At 29.9% G+C, this 27,007-nt stretch overlaps 3 protein-coding genes and 2 non-coding genes across 5 annotated transcripts; 3 read left to right on the top strand and 2 right to left on the bottom strand.

The window, feature by feature from the left end:
• Positions 1–521: 521 nt before the first annotated feature.
• LOC101262127 (uncharacterized) lies at positions 522–2,040 on the bottom strand. The gene is made up of 2 exons (XR_011210701.1): positions 1,465–2,040; positions 522–955 (listed from the first exon to the last, which is right to left on the bottom strand). It is a non-coding gene; the product is annotated as an uncharacterized protein (transcript).
• A 1,087-nt stretch (positions 2,041–3,127) lies between these two features.
• LOC101262431 (norbelladine synthase-like) lies at positions 3,128–4,721 on the top strand. Its single transcript, XM_004242527.5, has 2 exons — positions 3,128–3,538; positions 4,265–4,721. Exons 1-2 carry the CDS (start codon positions 3,355–3,357, stop codon positions 4,555–4,557), a joined length of 477 nt encoding a protein of 158 aa, XP_004242575.2. The 5' UTR covers positions 3,128–3,354; the 3' UTR covers positions 4,558–4,721.
• A 460-nt stretch (positions 4,722–5,181) lies between these two features.
• Positions 5,182–5,284, bottom strand: LOC112939982 (U6 spliceosomal RNA). Its single transcript, XR_003247594.1, has one exon. It is a non-coding gene; the product is annotated as a U6 spliceosomal RNA (small nuclear RNA).
• A 3,381-nt stretch (positions 5,285–8,665) lies between these two features.
• On the top strand, positions 8,666–13,774 carry ALDH11A3A (NADP-dependent glyceraldehyde-3-phosphate dehydrogenase). The gene is given in 9 exon segments (NM_001346681.1): positions 8,666–8,918; positions 9,578–9,771; positions 10,167–10,295; positions 11,170–11,289; positions 11,620–11,756; positions 12,090–12,245; positions 12,558–12,936; positions 13,255–13,371; positions 13,468–13,774. Coding segments are annotated over 9 exon segments (1,491 nt in total). The 5' UTR covers positions 8,666–8,773; the 3' UTR covers positions 13,582–13,774.
• Positions 13,775–21,889: 8,115 nt separating this feature from the next.
• Positions 21,890–26,406, top strand: LOC101263038 (bHLH transcription factor RHL1-like). Its single transcript, XM_004242529.5, has 8 exons — positions 21,890–21,985; positions 22,075–22,641; positions 22,714–22,806; positions 22,904–23,074; positions 23,187–23,252; positions 24,585–24,650; positions 24,810–24,878; positions 25,768–26,406. The coding sequence occupies exons 2-8, from the start codon at positions 22,087–22,089 to the stop codon at positions 26,089–26,091; spliced, it is 1,344 nt and encodes a 447-aa protein (XP_004242577.2). The 5' UTR covers positions 21,890–21,985; positions 22,075–22,086; the 3' UTR covers positions 26,092–26,406.
• Positions 26,407–27,007: the final 601 nt, after the last annotated feature.

The raw sequence follows: 27,007 nt of genomic DNA on the forward strand, positions 1-27,007 counted from the left end.
TTATATTGTTCTTCGTCATTATATAAATGTTCTATATCAACAATTTGAATCATAAACCTATAATAAAAGTAGGATACGAGCAGAGTTACTAAAAAAAATTTGGATAAAGAATATTGTGAAGCCGATATCGGAAATTAGCTTGCTCGTTGGGTATATTCGTTGGAACGGGCCTGGACTCCTTTTATTTCTTGTTTTAGTCCCATCTAAATGAAGCCCAATTTTGTTAATACGATAGAAATATATTTAATATTGTGTTTCGAGAGTATTATAATGAAAGGTAGACGAATACCTTTCATTAAAACATTACTTAGTGAAATTACATATATATGCTAATTATATAGGTCAAAATTATTTGTCAATACATATATCATATAGTAGATATTGAATAATTTTAGCAAAATTTTGGGCTTTGCCACTAACTTAGCGATCAACAAAATGGATTGAAAATCATAAAGTTTTAAATATAAAACCGTTAGGGATAACAAAAAAATATTAAGTGATTCTTTCTCGTACGTTGAAGCTTGATGAACAGATACTTAATAACATCCAAATAGTAAGTCCATCATAATACAATACATTACAAGAAAGGGAAATAACAACAATAAGAAATTGTAAAATGGAAAATTACAACATAAACTATGAAAAAAAAAATCCAAATAATGATAATAATAATAAGATTATTTCTCAAGATAATCAGCAGAAGTTTTCATGATGGCAATAAAAGCATGGAGATTGGCAATAGTAAGATGAACATTTTCAACATCTTTAGTCTCAAAATCAATTGTAAGTTTGATGAAAGATGAATTTTCATCCTTTTCAATGACTTCAAATTTGAATCCATAAAAAGTAAATCCAAGATCAAGATATCCACCTTCAACAATCTCTACTTCCTTCACTCTTTTTTCATCATCCATTAACACAAACTTCTCTTTATATGGAGGATTCCCAAGTAAACCTAATACATTTAATTTTGTCCAAAAATAAAGTATCAAAAAGCCATCAAACAAACTTAAATCATCTGTCGTAGTTTGATTTAACACAAAATTCAAAAAAAAAAAAAGTAATTGTGATATTAAATATTCCATAACATTTGTGTGGCTATAAATATTTCTTATTTAAATAAGTATCAAATAAAGTGAAGCATAGGAGGTATGAGATAATCGTGTAATAGGTATAATATAGCGGGTAAAAAACTACAATGTATTTGTTGTGGTAAGTATAAAAGCCAAGGGAATAGACAATTCCACTAATATAGGCGAACATTTATTTCACACTTTATGTTTATCTCAAATCAATAGATATAAAGCGTTTTGTATTTATATATTGCCTTTGAAAGAAGAGGAAAAAGGAAGAGATAATTGTGCTAATTGTGTTCATGCACGACACAGATCTTATATTTATTGATTTGATGTAAATATCGTAGATAAATTCTATGAGGTTTGAAGTAGTAGATTAGTAACTTACTAACTTGTACTAGTGTACCAGCTCCTCCATTGCCTTCAATTAACTCAACTTTTTCAACAATGTGTGGGAGTTTTTCAACAACAAATTTTGGAAATTCATTAGTGCCATAGAGATTCCACACTTCACTTGCTGCTGCATTTATTTGTACTTGCTCTATAAATTTACCCAACATGTTTTTCTTCTTCTTTTTCTGGTGACTATTAGTCAAATATATATTAATTAAGTTGCTATGAGACACACATCTAGTAGATATATATATATCTATATATAATACTACATGCAAAGTGGGGCCAACAAACCATGAATAAAGTGGCGTTACGTATTTTTCTGTTTCAATTTATGTGATATATTTTTTTTTTTGGAGTTAATCCAAAGAAAGACATATTTCTTATTTGACGAATGATTAATACTATTATCGAGTCTTCATTTATTTGATATTATTGATGTGAAACCAAATTATTACTGAAAAAACTCCTTTGGAATGTAGATATTGAAATTCCAAAAATACTTTCGATATAAAAATTTTAAAATATTCTTAACACGAAACAGACGTGTCAATAAAGAGGTATCTGCTTCTGGACGATAATTAATATTGATGATATATAAGTTGATAAAAGATAAATTTTCAACCACAAGTGCATAATCATAATTGGCCGGTCTTCATATTTTAATTGGTTGAAATGACTTCCTTGTATGGCAGGGCATTTGTATTATTTTTTATTTTACTTATCTTGTATAACAAATTGATATTATGAGCCACTAGGCATAAATTAGATTCTAAGTGGTGTAAGAAATCTATTCATTGATCTTTCATTGAATTTTAAATATTATTATATTATTATAAGTGATCTAATTATATAAATATTTATTTTAATATTGTCAATATGTAAAACTTATACTTATAAGCTCGTCTAGAAGGAGAATCAGTTGGAGCCCAATTATACAATCCATCCTAAGTAGCCCATTAACACAAATTACGTCACAACCTATTTTTATAGTTAACAAAAATAAATTTTTTAACATATAATATTGATTTAATTTTGATTTTTTTCTTTTAGGTAAAGTGAAATCAAATCAATTCTAGTCTAAATTTTAAAATATTAAATTAAATTAGCATTACTAGCCGATTTTTTTGTTGTTGTTCGTCGTTGATTTCACTTGATTTGTCAATTTGGTGCCGTTTATTAATGAACTTAACATGATGGTGTATATCAATACACATAACTCAAATGCATTACCTTAATTGAATAAATTTTAGGTTTAGCAAATATAAAAATCATATTTGTTATTTATAACTATAATTTGTATAATTGTACTTCATAGCAAACTATATGTTTGCTATGACTATTAATCTGCATATTTTGGTATACATATACATGAAAAATATGTATTTGGGTCTATTGTATATCGATATACAAATGGGATGACCAAAAACATGAAATGTTTGCTGTGAATTACAAATAAAAAAAACTATGAATATATTATTTAATTTGAATTAATAATTTGCTATATCATACGATATTTCCTTGATTTAATTGTATTTTAATTTGAACATTTGTTTACTTATAAATGTGTAGATTACCCTAGTCTAGAGTCAATTGGAGCAACATTGACTTAGGAATAGCATTTATATATAATATATTCTTAATAGCACATGATTAATACAGCACAACATATTTTATGATATAATATATAGTATCCAGCAGCCAAGATGGAAGTCTTTTAAGTCCAAATTCAAACTTGGCAATTGTAACCATATACACATTTTTGTAAATTTTACATGGTGTACTACTATAAATTCCACTAGAAAAACTAAAACATAATAACATTTATTTCACGAATCATCGCTTACTAAAAATTCTACATCTATTACATCCGCGTTCTGTCGATATGAAGGGGACAATTTCAGATGAGATAGAAGTGAATGTGCCTGCAAATGTAGCATGGGAGCTCTATGGAACATTACATTTGTCTAGGTTCATTGTGCAAGAGTTGCCTACTCTTCTCAACAAAGTTGATGTGATTGAAGGTGATGGTAGTACTGGAACTGTCCTCAAAATCACTTTTCCTGAAGGTAAGTAAAATCAATCTAATTAATCATTTTAAATTTGATGTTTATCGAGGAAATGATATCTTATGTCCACTAAAATCTGGATAGAAAAGATATGATCCAAAGAAGATCTTGCATTTTCATTTAAAGACCCCATGTGTTATTTTTTCTTCTTATGTAGAATAAATGTCATATAACTTAAATCACACTCGTAGTGAGATATAAAATCAAATATCTCATGCTTATTAGAGCTAGAAGCTTCAGAAGCAAAATAAGATCGCTCTGCTTCTTTGACGAGGCTCGTTTCATATGAGCCTAGTGTAGTATGTTACGGTAGTAGGCACTACTACGCCCTTTCATGATTGTTTGATCACTCTAGTGATTTGGGTAATACGATCCACCCTAAAAAATATCTAACAAGATTGTATAAGACCTTAGTGATTAACTCAGCTAGCGTGTGAGATTTAGAAAAAAATATTTCATTCAATTGGTGATGAACATTAATTTGGTTGCAAAAGGGAATCATTTACTTCATTAAATGTACAACAACAAAATCAACATAGTCAGTGTAATCTCACAAGTAAGGTCTGTGTAGGGTAGAGTATAATCATACCTTACTCCTATCTTGGCAGATAGATAGCGTGTTTCTCCTAAAAACCCGACTCAAGAAAAGAATAAACACTAACATTTATTAACACCATCAAGAAACTTAATTAAATGATAATTAATTATGTTTTTTTTTTTAAATAGGTACACCAGGAATACCTTATTTCAAGGAAACATTCAACATAGTAGACAATGAAAAAAGATACAAGCAATCTCAAGTGATTGAAGGTGGATATGTAGATCTTGGATATATTTTTTATGGAATTAGATTCGAAGTGAATGAGAAAGATGAAAATTCATGCATCACAAAATTTACAGTAAATTATGAAGTTGAAGATGTGAAACTTGCAAATCATGCATTCACTATGTTTGAGCCATTGCAGACTGTCATCAGATCAGCCAAGACTTATTTAACAAATAAACACACATCTAATTAATTAAGATGATCAAATTTCTATTGTTATTTCTATGAAATTCAATCCTACTCTATTCAGACTTCACTTGTAAGATTATACTGAGTATGTTGTTGTAGTATATCATATTGCATAACATTTCACACATAATATGTGACACAAAAATAATAATATCATCTTCTTCTTAATTCTCTGTCCTTTTTCAAGTTTTAACTTAATTACTCCATGTGAAGATATTTGACTAAAAATAAAGCTTCAAAATAAAAATAAATTTTTTTTGAAAGTTATGATCTTAAACATATATAGCGTGACATATATCAAACTAGAAGAGCATGTCATTAGAGGTACGATAGAAAGTTTAAAATTTTGAATACATACTTATATACTTTTTTCAAAATACATACTAACTTTTGTAAATGCTAAGACTAATTGCATGTAGAACTCATTATAACAATTAACATAACAAATTAATATGTCGTTCAAATTTTAAATAATTGTGCATTAGTTTATCAACATCCAATATAATCAAATTTTGGGTATTTCGGGAATTAGCTCTGAAGATGAATTTTCAACGATTGTTGTCCGATTAGGAGATAGGTTTGAAATAGCGCAAAAAAGTTATTAAATGTTTGAAGAAAATTAGACAAAAAAAATTTGGACCATTTCTCGATTTGTGCGTGTCATCCTTGCGCAGGGGCCATGCTAATCTTCTCTGTATCGTTCCAATTTTATCGGATGTCCCCGAAGGGACAAGCATACATGTTAATATTCCGCTATATAAACGAGGCAAAGAAGCTTTGTACAAGCGATGAGGGAGAATTTGCTTGTTGGGTTTCTTTTACGGGCCTGGGCCTGGATCTTCAATCTAAATGGGCCGGCCTTTTTCTTATTTCTCTTGCTTCATCGACTTCAATGGAGAAAAACAAACTAGAACTGCGATTTATCGGTAATGAGTTATTGGTTTAACTATTTTAATAATAGTATTGGTACTTTTGTTTTATTGGGGTATCGGTTCTACGTTTTGGATTTTTGCTTTATATATTAACCGAAAACTGATAGTAAATTAGTAAGTCATGTAGTTCTATACTTTTACTTCTCGCTATATCAAAAATTTTCGTAATTCTATAATGTGAGAATGTCATCTTTGAGTAAGATGCAATCAACCAACTCTTAATATGAATGGTTCATTTGGATTGTCATTTTGTTTCTAAGTAATTTTCATTGAAGAAATTTTTTCATGTGAAATCTTAATGGTTAAGCTGATAACCAAATTAATATTAATTAGTTACATATAAATCAGTATTTAACAATTTAATATCAATTTTATATGATAAGTATCTATGTTTAATTTTATTGGTTTTTTTTAAAAAATACCTTTCAATTGCAAAAATCTTCTATTTTAAATTTCATATTTTGTCTTTAATGTCATGTATTAGTCATAAAAGTGACACATTCCACCTTCTAAGGCTCGAACCCGAACTTCTTGATTCAAAGTGAAGAAATCTTTGTCCTATCACAATTCTTGGTAGTCACTGCTAGTGCATATTGCTATTTTTTTCGTATTTTTCATATGGTGTATGACAATGTTGCTCAGACTTTTTAAGAACATTGATACGACCGTGTTGAATTCTCGAAAATTAATATATTTTTAGAGGGTCTACACAAATACGACATGAATATTAAAGAGTTTAGCAATATTTGTATCTGATACCAGCTTTGAGCGTTAAATCAACCCAAATTTGCATTAAAAAGTTTCAACTTGAAAGGTAAAAACTCCTTACTAGAAGCAATTTCATACTCAAAGTAGTAAGATAGATTTTAAAGGGGTGTGGTCACTTTGTCTTGTTTATTATAGACACACCAACTCATGTTTTTATCACCAAACTGACAGGTTCCAACTCAACAATTTGAATGGGCCTCATTTGTGTGGTCCTAAATACTAATCCTAAAAATAATTTTAGCCATGCTCTTTGAAATCATTGTAATGGGCTCACCTACCCCTTAACTACATTTGTGGTTCTCCAAAGCCTTAGGATTTGAAAACAAAAGCATATGAGCCACAAAGTCATCAAACACTATATATGGTCCAAAATGTGTCCCTTTCTTGTATACAACTTTCCCTCTCCTTGATGTATTTGGAGATCACTTAAAAATACCAATCCCAACATATTCCGTATAATTCAACAAGTGAGATTTGAGAATAAATAAAGAAGTTCATCTAATGCGAAGATAAAATTTAAAGTTTATGAGTTCTGAATTTATAAATGAATCCATAGCTCGTCTTAGTTATGATATATATGATACTATATCATTTACACTCCTTTTTTGCCCCCTACCTTTCTTTACCTGATCCATCACTTTCAACCAGCTCATTTTTAAGCACATTAAGTTCCTATATGTTCTAATAAGTTTTACTATTATAATTAGCAATAATGCCAACCACCTTATTTCAATTTATTCTATAGAGTCTAATAGTTTTTTACTCCATTGGTGGTCTTGAAATTTCATGTTAATTATAACATAAAATAGTGTCATGAAATAGTTAATATTCCTTCCATTGCAATTGGATATTTGATCAAATTCAAACCTTAAAATAGAGATTTTCTTTAATAGAGTGTTTTAACTCTTTTGATAGACCTGATATCAGTAGCATGAATCATAATTAGTAGAACGATGTATAATATATTATTTTGAGTTGAGCCTCATAATATAATTTGTATTCAGATTTAGTAGCTCCAGCACTTGATCACTTACAGAGTTATATCACTTGTATGAACAACTTATATACTTTATAAGTTAATGTATCGAGCATATTCGTAATATTTTCTCTTTTATTATCTATCATTGTTCCCAATGCATATTATAACTCAAAAGGATTCATCATATAGATAGTAACTAGTAAGATATTTTATCACGATTTAAATATTAAATTTGAATCGTGACGACGTAAGACTTAAAAGTTTTCCAACAAAAGTTCAACTAAGGAAGGTTCATTCATTCACCATATTGCAAAGAGAGAAAAATAAATAAATAAAAGGAAGCTGCTTTAGGCTGTGGATAGAACCAAATGCCCATACTTAGGTATGGATTTGTTCTAATGATTGAAGAAGCGGAGGTAGAATTTGAAGTATATGAATTTAATTTTTTTTTATTTTAAATTATTGAAGTAATATACGCATATTTAGTAAATTTTTTAAAGATAAATATAGAATTTGAATAAAAATTACTGAATTCGATTGAACTCGTAAACTATATTACATTTTTGCTATTCTTATGGCATAATTCTAACTTCCAACTTCCTTGGGGGGCTGACATTTTTAGAAGCTCATGAATCTTTGTATATACATGTGATATCCCTTTCCAATTCTAGAAACAACAACTTGTTTATGGAAAGCCCATTCTTATTTTAATTATTATCTAACCACCCTTGCTGACATATGATCATAACTATGATTTTTGAAAACTTATAATTAATATTTTTAAAATTTATAAAGTAGAAAAAGTCATAAATATTTATATAGCTATAATTAAATTATTTCTTTATACGTAATATGGTAAATTTTAGAGCTAATATTAGGAGTCGATATAAATTTTTGTTTCTGGAGAAATTTTTTAAAATATATTTATGTTTTGTAATATTGATTTTATCATATGTAAGTCATTTGGTTAAATCATATTAATAACATGTTTTTAGTATGTATTAATTGTCATTTGATTTATCAACTCAACAATTCACATGACTCCCTGATCACTTCGAACCTAACATATATCTATATAATCTCACACATAAAATTTGAGAAAAAGAAAATATAAATAGATTTTTTTTTATAACTTTCATGTTGGAGACATCGATCGATTGTTTCTAACATACCTTCGATTGAAATAATAATATATATTTAAAATAATTATTAAAGGTATGAGGGTTTTACAAGTGGACCGTTCAAAAAGAAACGTGTCTTTCAACTAACTTTTAATTTCTCTAACAACTTAGATCACGATGGCGTTCTAGTAAATACCCTCCAAAAACAATGTCAAATTCACAACTAAAATCCATGTATCAAAATTGTCCAATACTACTAGTAAATGTGGCTCACATTTCTCCAATATTTATAGAACTCACACTTACACTCTCACTCACTCTAAATTCACCCAAAAAAAAAAAAAAAATCCATCATTTTCTCTTCTTATCCTTTTTTTTTTTTAAATTATTGTGAATTTTTTTTTAAAATTTGGTGTAAAAATGGCTGGAAATGGAGTATTTGCAGAAATAATTGATGGAGAAGTGTACAAATATTATTGTGAAGGAGAATGGAAAAAATCAACTTCTGGAAAATCTGTTGCTATTATTAATCCTACTACAAGAAAGACACAATACAAAGTTCAAGGTATGGTCTTTTTCAGAAAAAAATAAAATAAAAATTATCAAGATTGAAAATTGTGTGTGTAGAGTAAATATATGAAGATTGATGTTTGTTTGAGATTTTAATGGTTGAAGGGGGAGCGTTTGCGTAACTGGTAAAGTTGTTACTGTGTAACTGTGACATGGATCAAGTTGCGTACAATAGACTCATGTAGTGTGGTCTTTTCTTGGACTTATGCGTAGCGGGAATTTAGTGTATCATACTGTTTCATGTACAAGGACGGAGACAAGATTTTAACTTTATGGATTCTGAATAGAAAAATGTCATGATGTATAATGAATTTTCTGTCATTTGTTTCTAAGGTTCCTTGAATTTTGTGCAAAGTGCTCTGGAATTTGTTGTACGGGTGACGGAATCAAGATTTCAACTTTATGAATTTTGTATTTTAGAACAATAATTACACTATCGTCAGTGTAGTTTAACCTATTATAACATGTTAGTTAACATTTTATTGAGTCGTAGGTAAATGTCATTATGTAAAATTACCGAGTCATGTAAACTCTTTAATAACACATTGATAAAATTTCTTGATTTCGCATCGAGGTACTTTTGCTTGTATTGTATTATTTGGTTTACGTACCAGAACTGATAACATTCGAGATTTGTGAATGTTTATTGTTCAGCATGTACACAAGAAGAGGTGAACAAAGTAATGGAAATAGCAAAAGCAGCACAAAAATCATGGGCTAAAACACCACTATGGAAAAGAGCAGAGTTACTTCATAAGGCAGCTGCAATTTTGAAAGAACACAAAGCCCCTATTGCTGAATGCCTTGTTAAAGAAATTGCAAAACCAGCTAAAGATGCTGTCACCGAGGTACGCTGAATGAGTCCTATGTTGCTCAGACTAATCTAGAAATGTTGCCTGGTGTGTGTCCGATCCTCCAAAAGTAGTGCATTTTTAGAGACTCCGAGCAACAAATACGTTGACCTATGTTACTCCGACTCTCCAAAAATACCTCTGGATATGTGTCGGATAATCCTCCAAAAGTAGTGCATTTTTGGAGGATCTAACGCAGGTGCAACAACGTTTTTGGAGAGTCCAAGCAACATAGATGCTGATGGTGTAAAAATCTTGGATGTATTAACTGGTGAAAGCATGTTGGTAATCATGTTTGTCTGATATTATTTGTCAGTACATAGAACTTGAAACTCGTAAAATATTGTATGACTATTGCTTTATCGGCTGATAACGTTGTGAATTTGATGAAGGTTGTGAGATCTGGTGATTTGGTTTCATACACTGCTGAAGAAGGAGTTAGAATTCTAGGGGAGGGTAAGTTCTTGGTATCTGATAGTTTCCCTGGAAATGAAAGGACCAAATACTGTCTAACATCCAAGGTACATTTCTTGACTAATCGATTTAATATCGCTCTATTATAATGTCATTTAGTATAAAGTATCGTCGGTCTGCGTTGATTGTCAAAAGATGAAGATATTTTAAGGACTTTGTCTACAACTTAACTGGTTTCATTTCATTGTTTGACAAAGCATGTTGTCTTTATACGTATATCAAATGTTGGATCGATGAGCTTGGATTACGACTTTGTGTCACCCATCGGTAATGTTGTTGCAGTGGTATTACATATAGCCAGGACATTTAATTTGACTTAGGCGAATAAAGTAATTCCGGAAAACCAATTAGGCTCTTACAAGTTACGAAAAGAAGAAGAAAATAACCAAGACGGCGATGTGAGTTTTCTTTTCTAAGTATTAAATAAAGAAGTCAAGAAAGAGATGTTATGAATCGACAGGATGTAACCACTGTCCTATAGAGAATATAGTTAGGGAATATTACTATACTTATTTGTGTGGTTATAATCATTAAATATAGAATACGTATCATTCTTTTCGGAACAAACTAGAAAGGAAAGTAAAGACATCACCTATAAAGACGCCCCCTCAAGACAAGTGTTTTTTGTTTGTCTATTAAAAGTAAGGCAACATAAACCGATTTCAAGTCAGACGAGGTTGTGAGAACATTTTTTCCCCTGAATCTGTATTAGTCCAAAGATAAATCGAAAAAAATAAATAGATGAAAATGTAGAAACTCATAACATCAGCCTATAACCACTCATTGTCTCATATTATTTGTAAACTTTCCATTATCAGTAGCAAAATACAGATAGGAACTCACATTTTATACTTAAAATGTTGATATTAAGTTTATCGGTAATATACTGATTATTATAACCTAAACGTCCGTGGAGTACAGATACCGTTGGGTGTGATTCTGGCCATTCCTCCTTTCAACTATCCGGTCAATCTTGCCGTCTCCAAGATTGCTCCTGCACTGATTGCTGGAAACTCTTTAGTCCTCAAGCCTCCAACTCAGGTTACTTCACTAGAATTCGATCTCAAATTAGCTATATTATAATGCATCAAATTCTTACTATCGATTTATCAATAATATTCTATATGATAACGATACATCTCCTTTACCTTTTTTGTTACGACGTTCTTTACCACTAACCAACTTCTCAATTAGTTAAATTTTGTCCCTTGCAAAACATCAAACATATTTTCAAGTAATTCACGTTTAAGCACAACTTCAATTTCCAAATACCTGTTTTCAATTTAACTTCAGTTGCTATGTTTTTTTTTCCCAAGTATTACCAAATTCATGTTCAAACGTCTACTTACTTCGAGTGATCATTCACACCAGGGTGCTGTGGCTGCCCTGCATATGGTGCATTGCTTCCACTTAGCTGGATTCCCTAAAGGCCTTATCAGTTGTGTGACCGGAAAAGGTTCTGAAATCGGAGATTTCCTCACTATGCATCCTGGAGTAAACTGTATAAGGTACTCCCTCTTTTTCAATTTGTTTGTTTGATTTTGACTTGAAACGGAGTTCTCTTTAATCTTGTGGTCTTAAACATGCTACGTGGAAAGCTGGAATTAAAGAGTTGTCAATAACGAAAAGAAATGTTCATTTTTAAACAGACTAAAAAGAAATGTAAGACAAACAAATTAAACAATCGGGAATATATTCTATCTCATTGTTTCATTTGTTCGATTTATGTTTTTTCTTAGACTGCAACCGAAATACTAAAAGAGTAAACAAGTTCCTAAGTCTCGTTCTTGATATTTGTGTGTCCACACATAACCATACACTTGTCTTTCTTGTTTTATCAGCTTCACTGGTGGAGACACTGGTGTTGCAATCTCGAAGAAAGCAGGAATGGTCCCTCTACAGATGGAGCTGGGAGGAAAGGATGCTTGTATCGTGCTCGAGGATGCTGATTTAGATTTGGCTGCTGGAAACATTGTGAAAGGAGGATTTTCTTACAGGTGTGTGAATTTTATTTTCGTTATCAAAACAGAACATGCTAGTGCTTTTTCCTTAACAATCAAGTTGTCGGAACTGCATTGTATAAGGAAATCAAAACGAATGTATGCATTTTATGAAATCGACATATTAGTAGGTTTTTCTAATGATATACTGACTTCATGGATTGCCTGATTTACTATCACTAAACTTGATCACATTTCTGTTCGTGTGTTCGATGAACTTCTCTTTGATTCATTAATCATCAAAGATATGAATGCAATGTAGAGTTCATATTAACACGTATAATATGTCGATATCCTTGTTTATCACAGTGGTCAAAGATGCACAGCTGTTAAGGTCGTGTTGGTGATGGAATCTGTTGCTGACATTCTTGTTGAGAAGGTAAATGCCAAAGTGGCAAAGTTAACCGTTGGTCCACCCGAAGATAATTGTGATATCACTCCAGTTGTCTCCGAGTCATCCGCAAATTTCATCGAGGGGTTGGTCATGGACGCAAAGGAGAAAGATGCAACATTTTGCCAGCCATACAAGAGAGAAGGCAACCTTATCTGGCCCTTGTTGTTAGACAATGTTAGGCCGGACATGAGAATCGCTTGGGAAGAACCCTTCGGTCCAGTTTTGCCCGTTATTCGGATCAACTCAGTCGAAGAAGGAATTCACCACTGCAATGCTAGCAATTTCGGTCTGCAGGTACTTCTTTCTCTCCATCTATCACAAGAAAAAAGTTACCCGTCTTTCGACTGGAGGGATTAGAAAGAGATAATCTCCGCATAACTAATGTAACGTTTGATTCATAGTATAAGAGAAATAATCCCATAGTAAATAATACTCGCATTACGTTTTACAAGAACATAACATAACATTCAGCATATAGGTTATTCACCCTATAATGATTCCGTCCTTTTATTATTATTATTATTATTCCCTGCATAAACAATTTCTAAACGACATAACTAGCACGTGAACCAAACGATTCCGTGGTATTCGACATTTGACTCTTAACTACAGGGTTGTGTGTTCACCAAAGACATCAACAAAGCAATACTGATCAGTGATGCAATGGAAACCGGAACCGTTCAGATTAACTCAGCTCCTGCTCGTGGACCGGATCATTTTCCGTTCCAGGTAATTAAACTCCAAATTCAACATCGCGAATTACATAATCTTGATTATCTTTGCGATAATTTCATAGTAATTAAGGTGATTAATTTCGTTTAACAGGGTATTAAGGACAGTGGAATTGGATCACAAGGGATCACTAACAGTATTAACATGATGACTAAAGTGAAGACCACTGTGATCAATTTGCCAACCCCTTCTTATACTATGGGGTAAATTAATCACTATTTTTTGCTTTAGAAATTTGACAAAAATAATTAAGAATCCATGTTGTGGATGTTAATAAGTTCACACCAATTATTGTTCATTTCTTGACCTTATGAAGATTAATATTGGTGGATTAGTATTTAGCATTATTCTCGCAGTTTCTTGTTCTTCGATTGTTGTTGCTAGCTATTTTTGTTGTTTCTTGTGCTTCGTTTACCACTATGGCATAGTAATATGCTTCCTCTATAGTCTATTGTTTGTTATGTCTTACTTGCTATGCCTTGTTTTACCTCTGTATTGTCTTTTACAAAATCACACATGTTATGCGTTTATTAAGTTGAGAGTCTTTTAGAAACAATCTATCTAGAGATAGAGGTAATGTCGGTGTACACTTCACCCTTTTCACATCCCACTTGTGAAAACACACATGATATGTTGTTGTGGACGAGGTGATTAACATAGTGATATCGAGTTAAATATTTGCTTTTGGATATCGTACGTGTTAGTTCAAGAAATTAGTTTATGATCTATGTTTTACTTGAACTGGGGGTCCATTAGAAACTCTCTCTTTACCCTTTCACAAGGTAGAGGTAAGATTGCGTATACACCACCGTTTTCACGTTCTACTTATGGGATAATATTGAATATATTGTAGTTACTTTCATTTCAGCATGTCTGTTTTTTAATTAGTTACGCTCTTTAAAAAATGACATGACATTATTCAAAATTATAAAATTTCATGTCTGATCAAATTAATACAAATAAAACGATATAAATTGACATTTTTGAAAAGTCTCTTACTTCCACTAGTCAATTTCTTGCGTCATATTTCAAAATTACTTTCAAGAACATATTTTTCATGTTTCTTGACTTTATTTTACTGTTTTAATTTTCACAGAAAATTATGAGATATTTTGACATCCAAATGAAGCTGTGGAAATCAAAGCAAATAAAGCTTCTCTTCTTTATTTATTTATCGAAAAAGGGCCTAAAATAGATCCACCATGTATCGTACTGCTCTATTTGGGCTTCTTACTTGGGCCTGTTTTTGGGCTACCTTATTGATTTTGTGCCTTCAAAGCAAATAAAGTTTTCTTTTCATATAAGTGCATTAAAAGTTTTAAAGTTTAATCATACATTCGAGTGTTCACGTCAAATCAAATTAAATTATTTAATCATAAAAGTTAAAATAAAAAATAAATATATATATATATATATATATATATATATATATATATATATCTTGCTTTAATTAATTTGGTGTGAACACTTATAAAGAAAGAAATGTATTTAAATATTGCCTTCACTTTGGATATTTCTTTTTCTACTTTCCTTCGTGAAAATCGTGATTTCATAACGGAAGTAATTTAAAAGTTAAAATTAACAAGGTAAATTTTTATCCAAATCCCTATAAAAAAGTATATATTTCTTTTTTTCTCATTTGACGTTTGATAATCATTTTGAAATTCAATTAATCGAAATTCATTGGAGGTAAAAGATTGTTTATTAAACCTAATTTATATGGTATAAAATGTTGTTAGGTGTACAAGTTGAAAACAAGTTCTTTTTGTTAGAATAATAATTCTGACATGAGTGCACTTACTCCTAATTCCATTGGTTCCCTGGTAATACTAATATATTACTCCCAATTTATTAGTTTAAAGAGAAACAATTTCTTTTTCTTAATTTAATCCTTGTATTTTTATTCAATAATAACACATTAATGAATAAAGCAAATAAAGGGTCATCTCCTACTACCTACTATTAATATGTATCTGGTCTCAAGTTTGATTTGATTAAATCTTATGTATATTTAATACACAAAAAGAAAGTGTATTAATAATTTAATTTAATACATTTATCTAATACTGCATGCAGATTATATATAAATTATTAATTCTTGGTGGATTGCAAACTATATAATTTAATTTAACTAGTTATCTTTTGTGTCATCCTATCATGTAAAATTAATAATTAATAAGAGTTGACTAAAATATTTTATTAGTTATTGTGAAAAAAAAAAGTTAAATTTTCTTTACACTTTACCATTCTACTCCACTAGTTATTATTACTATAATAATATATTGTTCTTGTACTGTTTGTTGTGATGATCTTCAACATTCCTCTAGAATAATTTTTGTTTCCCAATTATTTTCTATTTGAGACTTTTAACTTTTTCATACTTAGATCTTTCTTGTTTCTTTTCCTCTAATTTAGGGTTATATCCCTATTTGGATCTACACTATTTATTCCCTAGTACCAATTATTCAACTTGTTTTAGTATGGAGGACAATGTATATTCTTAGAAATTTTTTTAATGTTTGAAAAATATTTATATATAATTTAGATTAACATTATAAAAATGGGATATCGGGGTTCAGATTAAATTGGTGTGAGTGAGAGGTGTGGATTCAACCCGGAGTAGGGGTTCAAGGATGGTGGAATGGGCCTAGCGGTATGATTAGGGTGGGGGTAGAGGAGGGATGGGATTTGGGGTAGGGGTGAGGGCTTATTGAAAAATATGTATATATATAATTTAGATAAACACCATGAAAATGGGGTGGTAGGGTTCGGGTCGGGTTAGGGTGTGGATGAGGTGTGGGTGAAACTCAAAGTAGGGGTATGGAATGATTGGGGTGGGGGTGGGGGTAGGGGAAGGGGGTTGTTGGAGTTTGAAAGAAGACGGTCGCATCTCACGTAATGAAATTTGTTTTTTCTATTTCTATCAGGGTAATTATTTTTTAAATTTATTTTTCTTAAAAAAATTATACTATTAACCAAAAATGATAAAGCTAAAAAAGTTATTCATAATATATTTTCCTTCCATACCAAACACACCTTTAAAGTTGTTTTTTTTCCTTAATTATTTCTTTGATGATTTATTATATGATTTGATACATAGGAAAGAGTCTTGATTTCTTTTGGATTTAGGCATCAAATAATTATGTATATTGATTAAAAATAAAAGCATCAATAATATAAAATCAAAAGAGAAAAGAATTAAGTATAATACACTGTTCAACTAGAATTTTCTTAATTTTTAAATCACTAGTACCATCTTTGTCATATAATTTTGAGAATCAAGAATCTTTGAAGAATTAAAGTATATGTGAGAAGTATTTAAGTAGCTACCAAAACCTTATTTTAATTTTAGAAGGGGCAATAATTAAATTTAAAAGGAAAAAATTAATTAAAATTAAAGTGTACAATGGTATTGGGTTGATGTGTAAAGTAGTCTATCAATTGAAAAATTAAAGAGAAAAATAAGGTTTGATTTAATTTGTTGATTGGTACAAGACAAAGACAGATACCTACAACTTAAGCAGATAAGTAGCTTTTAAGTTTAATTAAAGAAAAAAAATTATTAATTTCTTGATTAATCTTGGTTAAGCTTATTTTGACCTTCAATCACTAAATGTTCCTATTAAGGGCATACTAGTCTTTTTAGGTTAATTGTTGCTATCTTACTTCTCTTATACCAATCACGATAAAAATTATCCGGAACTGATATATACACCAATATATTTATGTGTTACTAAATACATTTTTCTCATTTCACGTGTGAATAATTCCTCCATCTAGCAACTTTGTTAATTTTTGAGGAAAGCCTCTGAACAATAATTTATAAGTCACGAAATTAAGTTTTAAAATCGGTAATAGATGTTAATATTATGATAACCACCTACATCACATCTCATAAAGATGTTGCCCTTCTCCAATCTTGTATAAATCGAGGGTGCTTAATGTATCGGACTGTCTTTTTTATTTTGTTTATATTGGTGAATGTTTAGTCACATCATTGATACTACAATTGGTTCTTTTCTTTGTAGAGATTCCTAAGCATAACTTTGATTTACATATACTCGTCTAATCAATTATGGTAATATTAGAACATGTAGAGTTAATGAAAGAAGATATTTCATGTCTTCAAAAATTTTCTTTTGAAATGACATGTGAACCTAACATTATTTTTTACTTGGTTTGGCTAGAATTAGAAAAAAATATTTCATTATTGTAGTTTAATCACCTCTTGTACAAGTAACTAAAGTCCATTTTGTCCAAATTCATGTCATTTACTTTTTAAAGTTATATTAGAAGTGATTATGTCTAATAAAGATGTTCGCTAATCCTAAAGACGATTCTCCAAACATATCCTTAGTGTAATCTTATAATGAAATTAAAATAGAATGATATATATGACATTTTATTTTTAACTTGAAAGATAGAAATACTGTTTCGGTATATCATCGACTCAATTAAAACGCATCAAATGAAAATGTCAAAAGATAACATCTTCCATATAGAAAATTATGTCTCCAAAGTCGTGGGATGTGCATGGACATTTTTATTGAATTTTGTGTTTCCAATAAGATGTAACAATTGAACATTCTTTAGACACCAATGCAATGTTCTTTAAAAATGCAAAGTAAAATTTTAATCATAAATAATATGGTTTATTATTATCATTATTATTTTACAGGCTATTTATTTTCACTTTCTTGTTGATCTTTCCCATGATATATATTACATTATAATGCCTTGTGATTTGCCAATTGACAGATAAGATAAGAATTTGATTTCTTAAAAAATTACTCTAATTCAAATTTTTCTTAATATATGATCAGCATATAATATGGATCTTTAAGTTTTGCCTCAAGTGGTCCTTAATTGTAGTACATATATACGATCAAAGGTTTGATAAGATATACATTTCATATTTCTTCATAATAATTAGAAATTTCACATTTTAATTTACGTATTGAAAGCGTGAACAAATTTAGAATTACTAATTGAATAATCTGAACTTAATTTTTGACATAATTACTTTCTTAAAGAATCTATTCAATACAAATAAATACTCAAATCGAAAAATATAAGTATTGAACATATATAGTAATATTAGCATTATAATATATATTTTATCGCAAATCTCGCAAAGTCAAGAAATGATTTCTTTATATATGCTTAAGTTTTGATATACAAAAGTTACCTTATAATAATAAAGGGATACATATATATATATTCTCCTCCCCATTGAGCATTTATTATCTTGGAGTCCTCAATATATTTTAACATAATTATAACAATAATAAATATTACCCTTTGCTTTCTAGTCCCAACTCAAACATTTGCCTTCCCAATAATGACTTCATTCTTGCAAACATATTCTTGCTATTTGTTTTTAGTACTATAATAATGCTACATTTATGTATGCACACACATTTTGTAACTCCATAATGGTAATAATCAACCAAATAAAATTGTGAAGTCTACTAGGTCTAAAGTAGAGGGCCTAGATTGTAATATTAAATTTTGTTGATCACATCATGATCATATATTGTTAAAAGATATGATTAAATAATAACAATATGTTTTTCTAATAGGCTAAGTTTTTATATGAGACGACGATCAAACGTATCAACGTGGTATCAAAATAAATAGAGATCACATGTTTGATTGTCAAAAAAAAAAAAGTTTTCATGTGCTTGATTCATAAAAAAAGAAGAAGAAGAAGAATCAAGCTTATTAATGTGTGATTGACAACTTGTTTCATTACATATCATGATGTATCGTATCGCATCGTATCAAATCAATCATGTTGTACAATATTATTTTGATATATACACATTTAAAGAAATTGCATCATTTTTTGTTGCATGATAGTGGGTAAACTAGGTTTATTAAATAGTAAGGGCAAAATGTGGGGGAAAAAAAATAGGATAGCAGCGATATCGTACCAAGCAGACTGTTAAATAACATGATAATTTTATCGTTATTCAATAATAGACTTAAATGATACAAAAGAATTTAAGTAACACTAAAATATGCATTAAATAAGATCTTATTGAGACAGAAATAAATCTGACAATGTGTGATTCTAATATAATCATGCCTCGATGTGTATATATATATCAAATAGTGGATGAAAAACCAAAAAATATTAATTAAATAAAGTTTAATCATTTGAGATTTATATGACTTCTTTTGGCAACTTTTTAGATGACACTTATTATAAACCATACTTTAATAAGAACCTTATATAAGTTTTAAATTCTTCCTCTATTGAACCAACCCACAACCTAACCCCATTAATTATGACCTATATATACATGTTGTGTTTAGGAATTCCAGCTGCCATTTTTTATAAGATTGAAAATTATCTGTTTGTAGGAAGGCCGACAAAAGAACCATAATTTAACTATAAAATACACAAACGTTGTAATTTTAATTAGTAACACAATATTGACTTGTTAATTATCATTAACTAGCAGTTTCAGGTTCGAGTCAATTGAAGTATGAAAATTATATTTATTGGAAAATGTTATGACTTGCGCCTTTTAATGTATGATTTTTGGACATGAATTCTGTTTTAGTCAGATTTTGCCTCTAGCTATGCTCTCTAATCTAATCTTATGCTCTCTAATGTGAAACTTAATTAATCAAATTTCAATACAAATATCGAATTACGTTAACGATTCCTTACTTGATGTTTGTATACATGTATAGACTATATAGCCATGTTCAGTGTACTGAGATCTTCAAAGACAAAACGAATCATATCAAAAGCTTGATGTATGAGAAGATTTATTAGTTGTTTATAATTATCTTTATATATATATAAGTTTTGACATATGAACAAGGTTATCATCAAAATTTGAAATTACGTTTTCTAAATTATATTGTAATTGAATTCGTAGAAATTCATTTTATATAATTACTAGGTTTTCATAATATTGTCTTAGCAAAAATTACTTACTTTATCTCAATTTATAATGAGAAGAATGATAAAAAAATTTTTTTAGTGAAAGCAGAAAAAATAAAAATTTATAAATCGTATTTTTCATCGAAGTTACTTTTCACCCTTGATATTCCTTATCTTCACTGTTAATTACAATCGTAACCCCTATACTCGTCGAAGGAACTTACTTATTTTTCTGAAAGATAGCTATAATTAAGTGTATCTAAATAAGAAATGTAACTTTTAAGACATAAATTAAGGAATATATTTAGTGTATCACAACTCGTAAGAATTTGAAATCCTTTTAATTTTTTTGAGTATCAATAAACTTTACACTTCTTCTTGATTGTAATTTTTTGTGTATCTAAACTGTTTTTTTTTTATTTATTTATTGTATATGACATAACTTTTTCTATGTATTTAATATATTCTTAATGATTAGACGTATCTGATATGTATATTCTGTATGTTTAAGTTCTACTTCTTTATATCACATATTGTTTCTTCTGTATATCTTTCATGTATTTATTCATTAGATGTATCTAATTTGTTCATTTTGTGTACATGAACAATTCTTTATGAATCTGATATAAATTCTATCTGATCTTTTTATTTTGTGTATCTAAATTGTTTTTATAATGTATTTTATGATATAGTTTATCCTATGTATTTGATTAAACTTACTTCAAAATCGACGAATACAAAGAAGCTTTTAGTTAAGTTTATTATCTTCGGATCCTAAATTATCAACAGGCTCTCCGAGCACGTTAAAAATTCATCCCAGAGTCGCTCCCCCATACGATTATTTAAAATCATGTTGTTAAGAAACTTAATTATCACATATACCCCTATTTTTAATAGCAATCCACCATGACATTTTAAAATCTTACATGGCCTGACATTTTGATGAGGTGGATGCCACCTCAACAATATTTTTTTCTTTTTTTTATAAATAAATTTATTAATATTCGTCTATTTAACCCTTTTTCATCTCTTTTTTAAAATCATGAATTTTTATTTTTTTAATTTATGTAACAATTTTCTATGAAAAGTAAATATTATTTTTACCATTCAAAAAATAAGTGCGAAAAATATACTAATTGAGTATATAAGTTATTCACGTCCCATAATAAAATAAATAAGCATATAAGAGGTTAGTATTTGAATAATAATCAGAACTTTAGTATTTAATTTTACAAGTGTAAAAACAAATAGATAACAATAACTTTAAATATATTTTAATGTAGATAATACAAAAATATTAATCTATTTATACTGTAAATAATTTTTTTTATAAATATTTTATTATTATAATTAAAAAAATTGTTTCAAAACGTAGATATTTGAAAATAAGAGAATTGAAACATGATCACGAAGAAAGATCTATTACGAATTACGATTATACATTAATCTTTTTTTAAAAAATTGATTCGTAATATTATATCGAATATGTTATTGTTATATTTGGAGTGTGAGCAAGAAAAATGTGTAAGGGGGTTGGGGGTGGGGGGTGGGGGGTGAGGGGGTTGGGGATCAACACAAATAAAGCACCTATATAAACAACATTCCAAAAGCATAACTTATAATTCATTCATTTCTTCTATCTTTCTCTCTTCTCCATTTAGAACCGAACTTTCACACACAAAGCTACTGAAGAAATCGGCAAAATCTCAGGTACAGAAGTGAATTAAATTCTTTGAGTATTTTCTGTTGATTTTGTGTTTTTCTGGGTGATTTTAATGGAACCATTTTTGTTTAGACAGAAGAAGAAGAAAATGCAAGCCATGAATTCACTTCTTAGTCAACAACAGCAGTCACAGATATCACTTCAAGACCTTCAAAATGGCGGAAATGGCGGTTCTACCGGTGGTGTTGGTGGTTTAAGTCAACACAGTATGGGTCACTCTCACTTTGATCCGACGTCGTCTCATGACGATTTTCTCGAACAGATTCTCTCTTCTGTTCCTTCTTCTTCTCCTTGGCCTGACCTTTCCAAATCCTGGGATCCACATCACCATCTCTCATCGCCGCCGCATAACCCTAGCTCCGGCGAAGATCAACCTCCTTCTAATCCATTTCACTCACAGTTTCATTACGACGACCAAGCTTCTTCTCTACTAGCTTCAAAGCTCCGTCAACATCAGATCACTAGCGGCGGCGGCGCCGCTGCAGCTGCTAAAGCACTTATGCTACAGCAACAGCTTTTGCTCTCTAGAACACTCGCCGGAAACGGACTCAGGTCCCCAAACGGAGCTTCCGGAGATAACGGCCTCCTTTCCCTACCCCTAAACCTCAGTAATGGGGACCAAAACGACGGCGTCGCTAATCCAGTGAGTTTCATTTTTATCATATTTATGACTAAATTTAACAATTATTAACCATTAATTCGCCATTAAATACAGACTAATGACAATTCCGTTCAAGCTCTTTTCAATGGATTCACCGGATCTCTTGGTCAAACCTCCAATCAACCTCAACATTTTCATCATCCTCAGGTTCATCCATACACATTTTACATGCATATATATATATATATATACAAACTCGTTAATAAACAAGTAATAACTAATACAATATTTTCATTTTTTTCAGGGAGGATCGATGCAATCGCAGAGTTTCGGAGCTCCGGCGATGAACCAAACTCCGGCAGCAAGTGGTTCAGCTGGTGGCGGTGGAGGTTCAACGCCGGCAGCACAACCAAAACAACAACGAGTTAGAGCTCGTAGAGGTCAAGCTACTGATCCTCACAGCATCGCTGAAAGAGTACGTTTAATTACAGTTTTGCCACCCTTTCTTCTTCTTCAGTTTTTTTTTTTCTCTTTTTCTGATTTTCCGAATTTTCTGCGTTTCTGTTGCGAATGAAAATGGTGGGCAGTTACGTAGAGAGAGAATTGCAGAGAGAATGAAGGCTTTACAGGAGCTGGTACCCAATGCCAATAAGGTAATTTCACACTAAATTACTCGCTCTCGTTCATTATATTTTTAAAATAATATTAAATATTCATATTAATTATCGCTTCTAATTAAATCTAGAGTAATTATTGTAATTTAAATCATTAATTATCTGATCTTAACTTTGATTAAATTATCATTAGTTTCATAAATTAGAAAATTAATTTATAATTGTAACTCCTTTTGGACCCATGTGATTGATGAATATAATTAATCTCCAATTGGACACGTGTCACTAAAATAAGGCGAGTAGATGTTTATTTATATAGTTGAGAGTGTGAAGGAGAATGTGTATTGTTCTTTCTTTCCGTGCGTACTTGAAAATGAAAACTAGAAAAGAGATTCTCCCGGGGATCGTAATCCTATTGATAGTTACTTATCTAAATATTTTTCAAACATTTGTTAATGTGTGATTCATATTATTTGAGCACAATTTATCCTTTTAATGGATCATTTCTTTAAAAATAAATTATCTCGAGATAAATTATTATATTATATATATATTTAATGTTTTTAATTAAACATGACATATTATTATACTCTATATATAACTAGTCCAATTACAAACTTATTCTAATTGGACATTGAAACATAAGAAAAAGTATTACAATTGGATATTGCTAGTTCAAATTATAAATGTTTTGGCATATTTGTAGAATCTATTAAACACTAGTTAAATTAGCCCTATTAAGTGTTCTTTTTTCTTTGTATATCAGCCTTAATAGGAATAAGTTTGAGATTTTTCACTAATTGATGTTAATGCATGTAACTAAATGAGGTGATATATTTTATATACTTTAACTTATTAATATAAAAGTTATTTTAGAATATGCGTAAAAGTTTTTATAAATTTAAATTTAAAGCATTTAGATGTTCAATTGAAATAAATTATAGTTTAAATATGTAAATGCAGTGTTCAGAAAATATTAAAAAACAAATAAATTGACACGGGAGATAGTAAAACCATCAAGATTGTAGTGACGAGGTAAAATAATATATTTCTATTTTTAATTAGAAGTCTTTACGTAAGTCTGTAAAAATTGTTTTTGATTGGAAAAGTTTTATTTTCAAGACAATTAATCGATCTCAAAGTGAAAATGGGAAACCAAGAAAAGGTATTGTTGTTTACTTATTGTGTATTGACATAAGAAATACTATGTTGTGTTTTAAATTGATTTATAGAGAGAAAGTTTATGTGAAATAGTGAATAGTTAGAATTATTTTTGATTATTGAAAGTGAAAGAGATGAAATGAATAATATGGTGTTTAAATAAAATGGAATAGTAACGTGATAGTGTTTGTTGGTTTTATGGAATGACAGACAGACAAGGCTTCAATGCTGGATGAGATCATCGACTATGTCAAATTCCTACAGCTCCAAGTCAAAGTACTTTACTCCTTCCTACTCTCTCTTTTCCTTCATTTTTATATTGGAAAAAGATGCTTTCTTGTTGACAATTTTGGATGGCAAAATAATCTTTTAAAATTAGTTGCTGAATATGTTACTCTCTGTCATTCTCATGGTGTTTTTTGTGTGTGAACTCAGGTTTTGAGTATGAGTAGATTAGGTGGTGCTGCAGCTGTTGCTCCCTTAGTTGCTGATATGTCCTCTGAGGTACACTATCTTCTTCCATTTTCATTTGCTTTCACATCAAACAATTGAAATATTAAAACTCATCAACATTGGTATCATAAAAAAGGTGTGTAACTGTAAAGAGAATCCTGTCATGTTGTTTTTTTGACAATAAACCAATATATGGTGGACAGTAGATAATGCCTATAGAGTTTTCCATTTATAGGAAAAAGATCGTAAGGTAGTGTAGCAGTACTCGTCGTAGTTATAAAAAGCAATGGTACAATATTTGAACCAAAAAAAATGAGAGAGCCCATCCTCTATAAAATGTCTCTCTCAGCATAATGCGACAAAAACATAAAGTATCACGCGTGCCTACTTATGTTCCCTTTTCCTCACCCCTTTTCCCCATCCTACCCAAACACACCTCCCTCAACCACTATACCAGGAGTATTTTATTTGGAGAGAAACATTGCGTCAATTATTAAACAGCCTTAAAATACTTTTTTTATTTTTAATATATTTTTCTAAATTCTTTTTGTATTTTTTTATTTTAATTTTTTTACTAATAATCTCATGTTCTTATAAGAATTTCAAAACACCTAGCTAAGTCAGATGAGACTTTGAGGGTGGTCAAAGTATAGAAATATTTTTAATGTTGTCGTGAAACTAATACGAAATTACTAATAAATCTAAAATCGTTTGTTTACTCTCTAAATTATTGTTAAGTTTAGGAGTGTTTTTAAACTCTTCTATCAATTTTTTATCGAATAGTTTCATGCTACTGAGACAACTAATTATATAATTTATGTGATGGGTAATTAAGTCAGTGAAATAAATAAGAGAATTATTCTTAATAGTACATATTTTGATAAATATATGCATTATTATGAATTAAAAGGGCCAATTATGTAAGTACGATTGGATACAGGGAAGAGGTGAAGGAAATGTTGGGAGGGGAGGTAACGGAAGGGCGTCGTCCTCTTCAAACAACGAGACAATGACGGTAACAGAGCACCAAGTAGCTAAATTAATGGAGGAAGATATGGGATCGGCTATGCAGTATCTGCAAGGAAAAGGCTTATGCTTAATGCCTATATCCTTAGCTACAGCCATTTCCACTTCCACCACCAGAATCTCTAACAACCCACTACTTGCCCCCGAAGCCCGTGGCTCAACTTCTCCTACCCTATCGGCTTTGACTGTGCAGTCAGCCACCGCCGGAAAAGACGCCACTTCTCTATCGGAAACTTAAAACTCTCAAATCTGTTAACACCTTAACGGTAAAAACCACCTCCCCTCAACTCTACCAAAATAAGGTTCACAAGACACAAACATAAACGACGCAGTTTTCGGGTAGATTTGTTTTAAGTAAAAGCTAACAAAAGGAACTCTCATGTTACTTCTTAGTGAATATGATCATCTTTTTCTTTTTCTTTTTAACTGTTTCTATTTTAATTAAGTACTTTTACTTGGAATAGTATTATTATATATATGTAATCATGATGTTTTGATGATAATAGTGGATGTTTATGAATAAATTAAATTGATACAAACCAAGAAAAAAAAATGAATTATTTATATTATTCAGTTTAAATTTAAATTTTCTTATTGTGAATTTAAATATACGTTATATATTTAAAAATTATATAAAAAAAGTGCTATTAATCACAAAAATTGAAAAAAAAAAAAAAAGCATATAAAGTGATCAACTTTTTTTTTTTTTATAATTATATCACATAAAGTGGAATTGAAAGACTAGTATCTTAGTTTTTGTTGAGCTGAAGATGTATTGAATTCTCTATCCACGAAAAGTCTGGATAAAATTTATGAATCTATTATTTCTCATATATAATTAAATTGGATAAGTTATTATTCTTGAAAAAAGATGAGTTAATTTACATTAATAAAGGAAGGGGAAAATAGGATTTTGATTCTTTCACATTTCAAGGAAAAGGGTTGACAGCTTTGAGGTGTTTGCTTTATCCCTTCTCATTATTTTAGTAGTAATTTTTTCTGTCTTTAGTACCTTTTTGGGGGAATTAGATTGCTTTGTTTTGTGGTATTCTATTGAATTATTTACCATAATTTCTGATAATATATATGTATTTTTAATAATAAATCTCAATTAAATAATAGGCCCTCCTTTGACTTTAGAAAAAGAATTAATT

This window comes from Solanum lycopersicum, chromosome 7 (genome assembly GCF_036512215.1).
Source record: "Solanum lycopersicum chromosome 7, SLM_r2.1".
NCBI classification, from domain to species: domain Eukaryota; kingdom Viridiplantae; phylum Streptophyta; class Magnoliopsida; order Solanales; family Solanaceae; genus Solanum; species Solanum lycopersicum.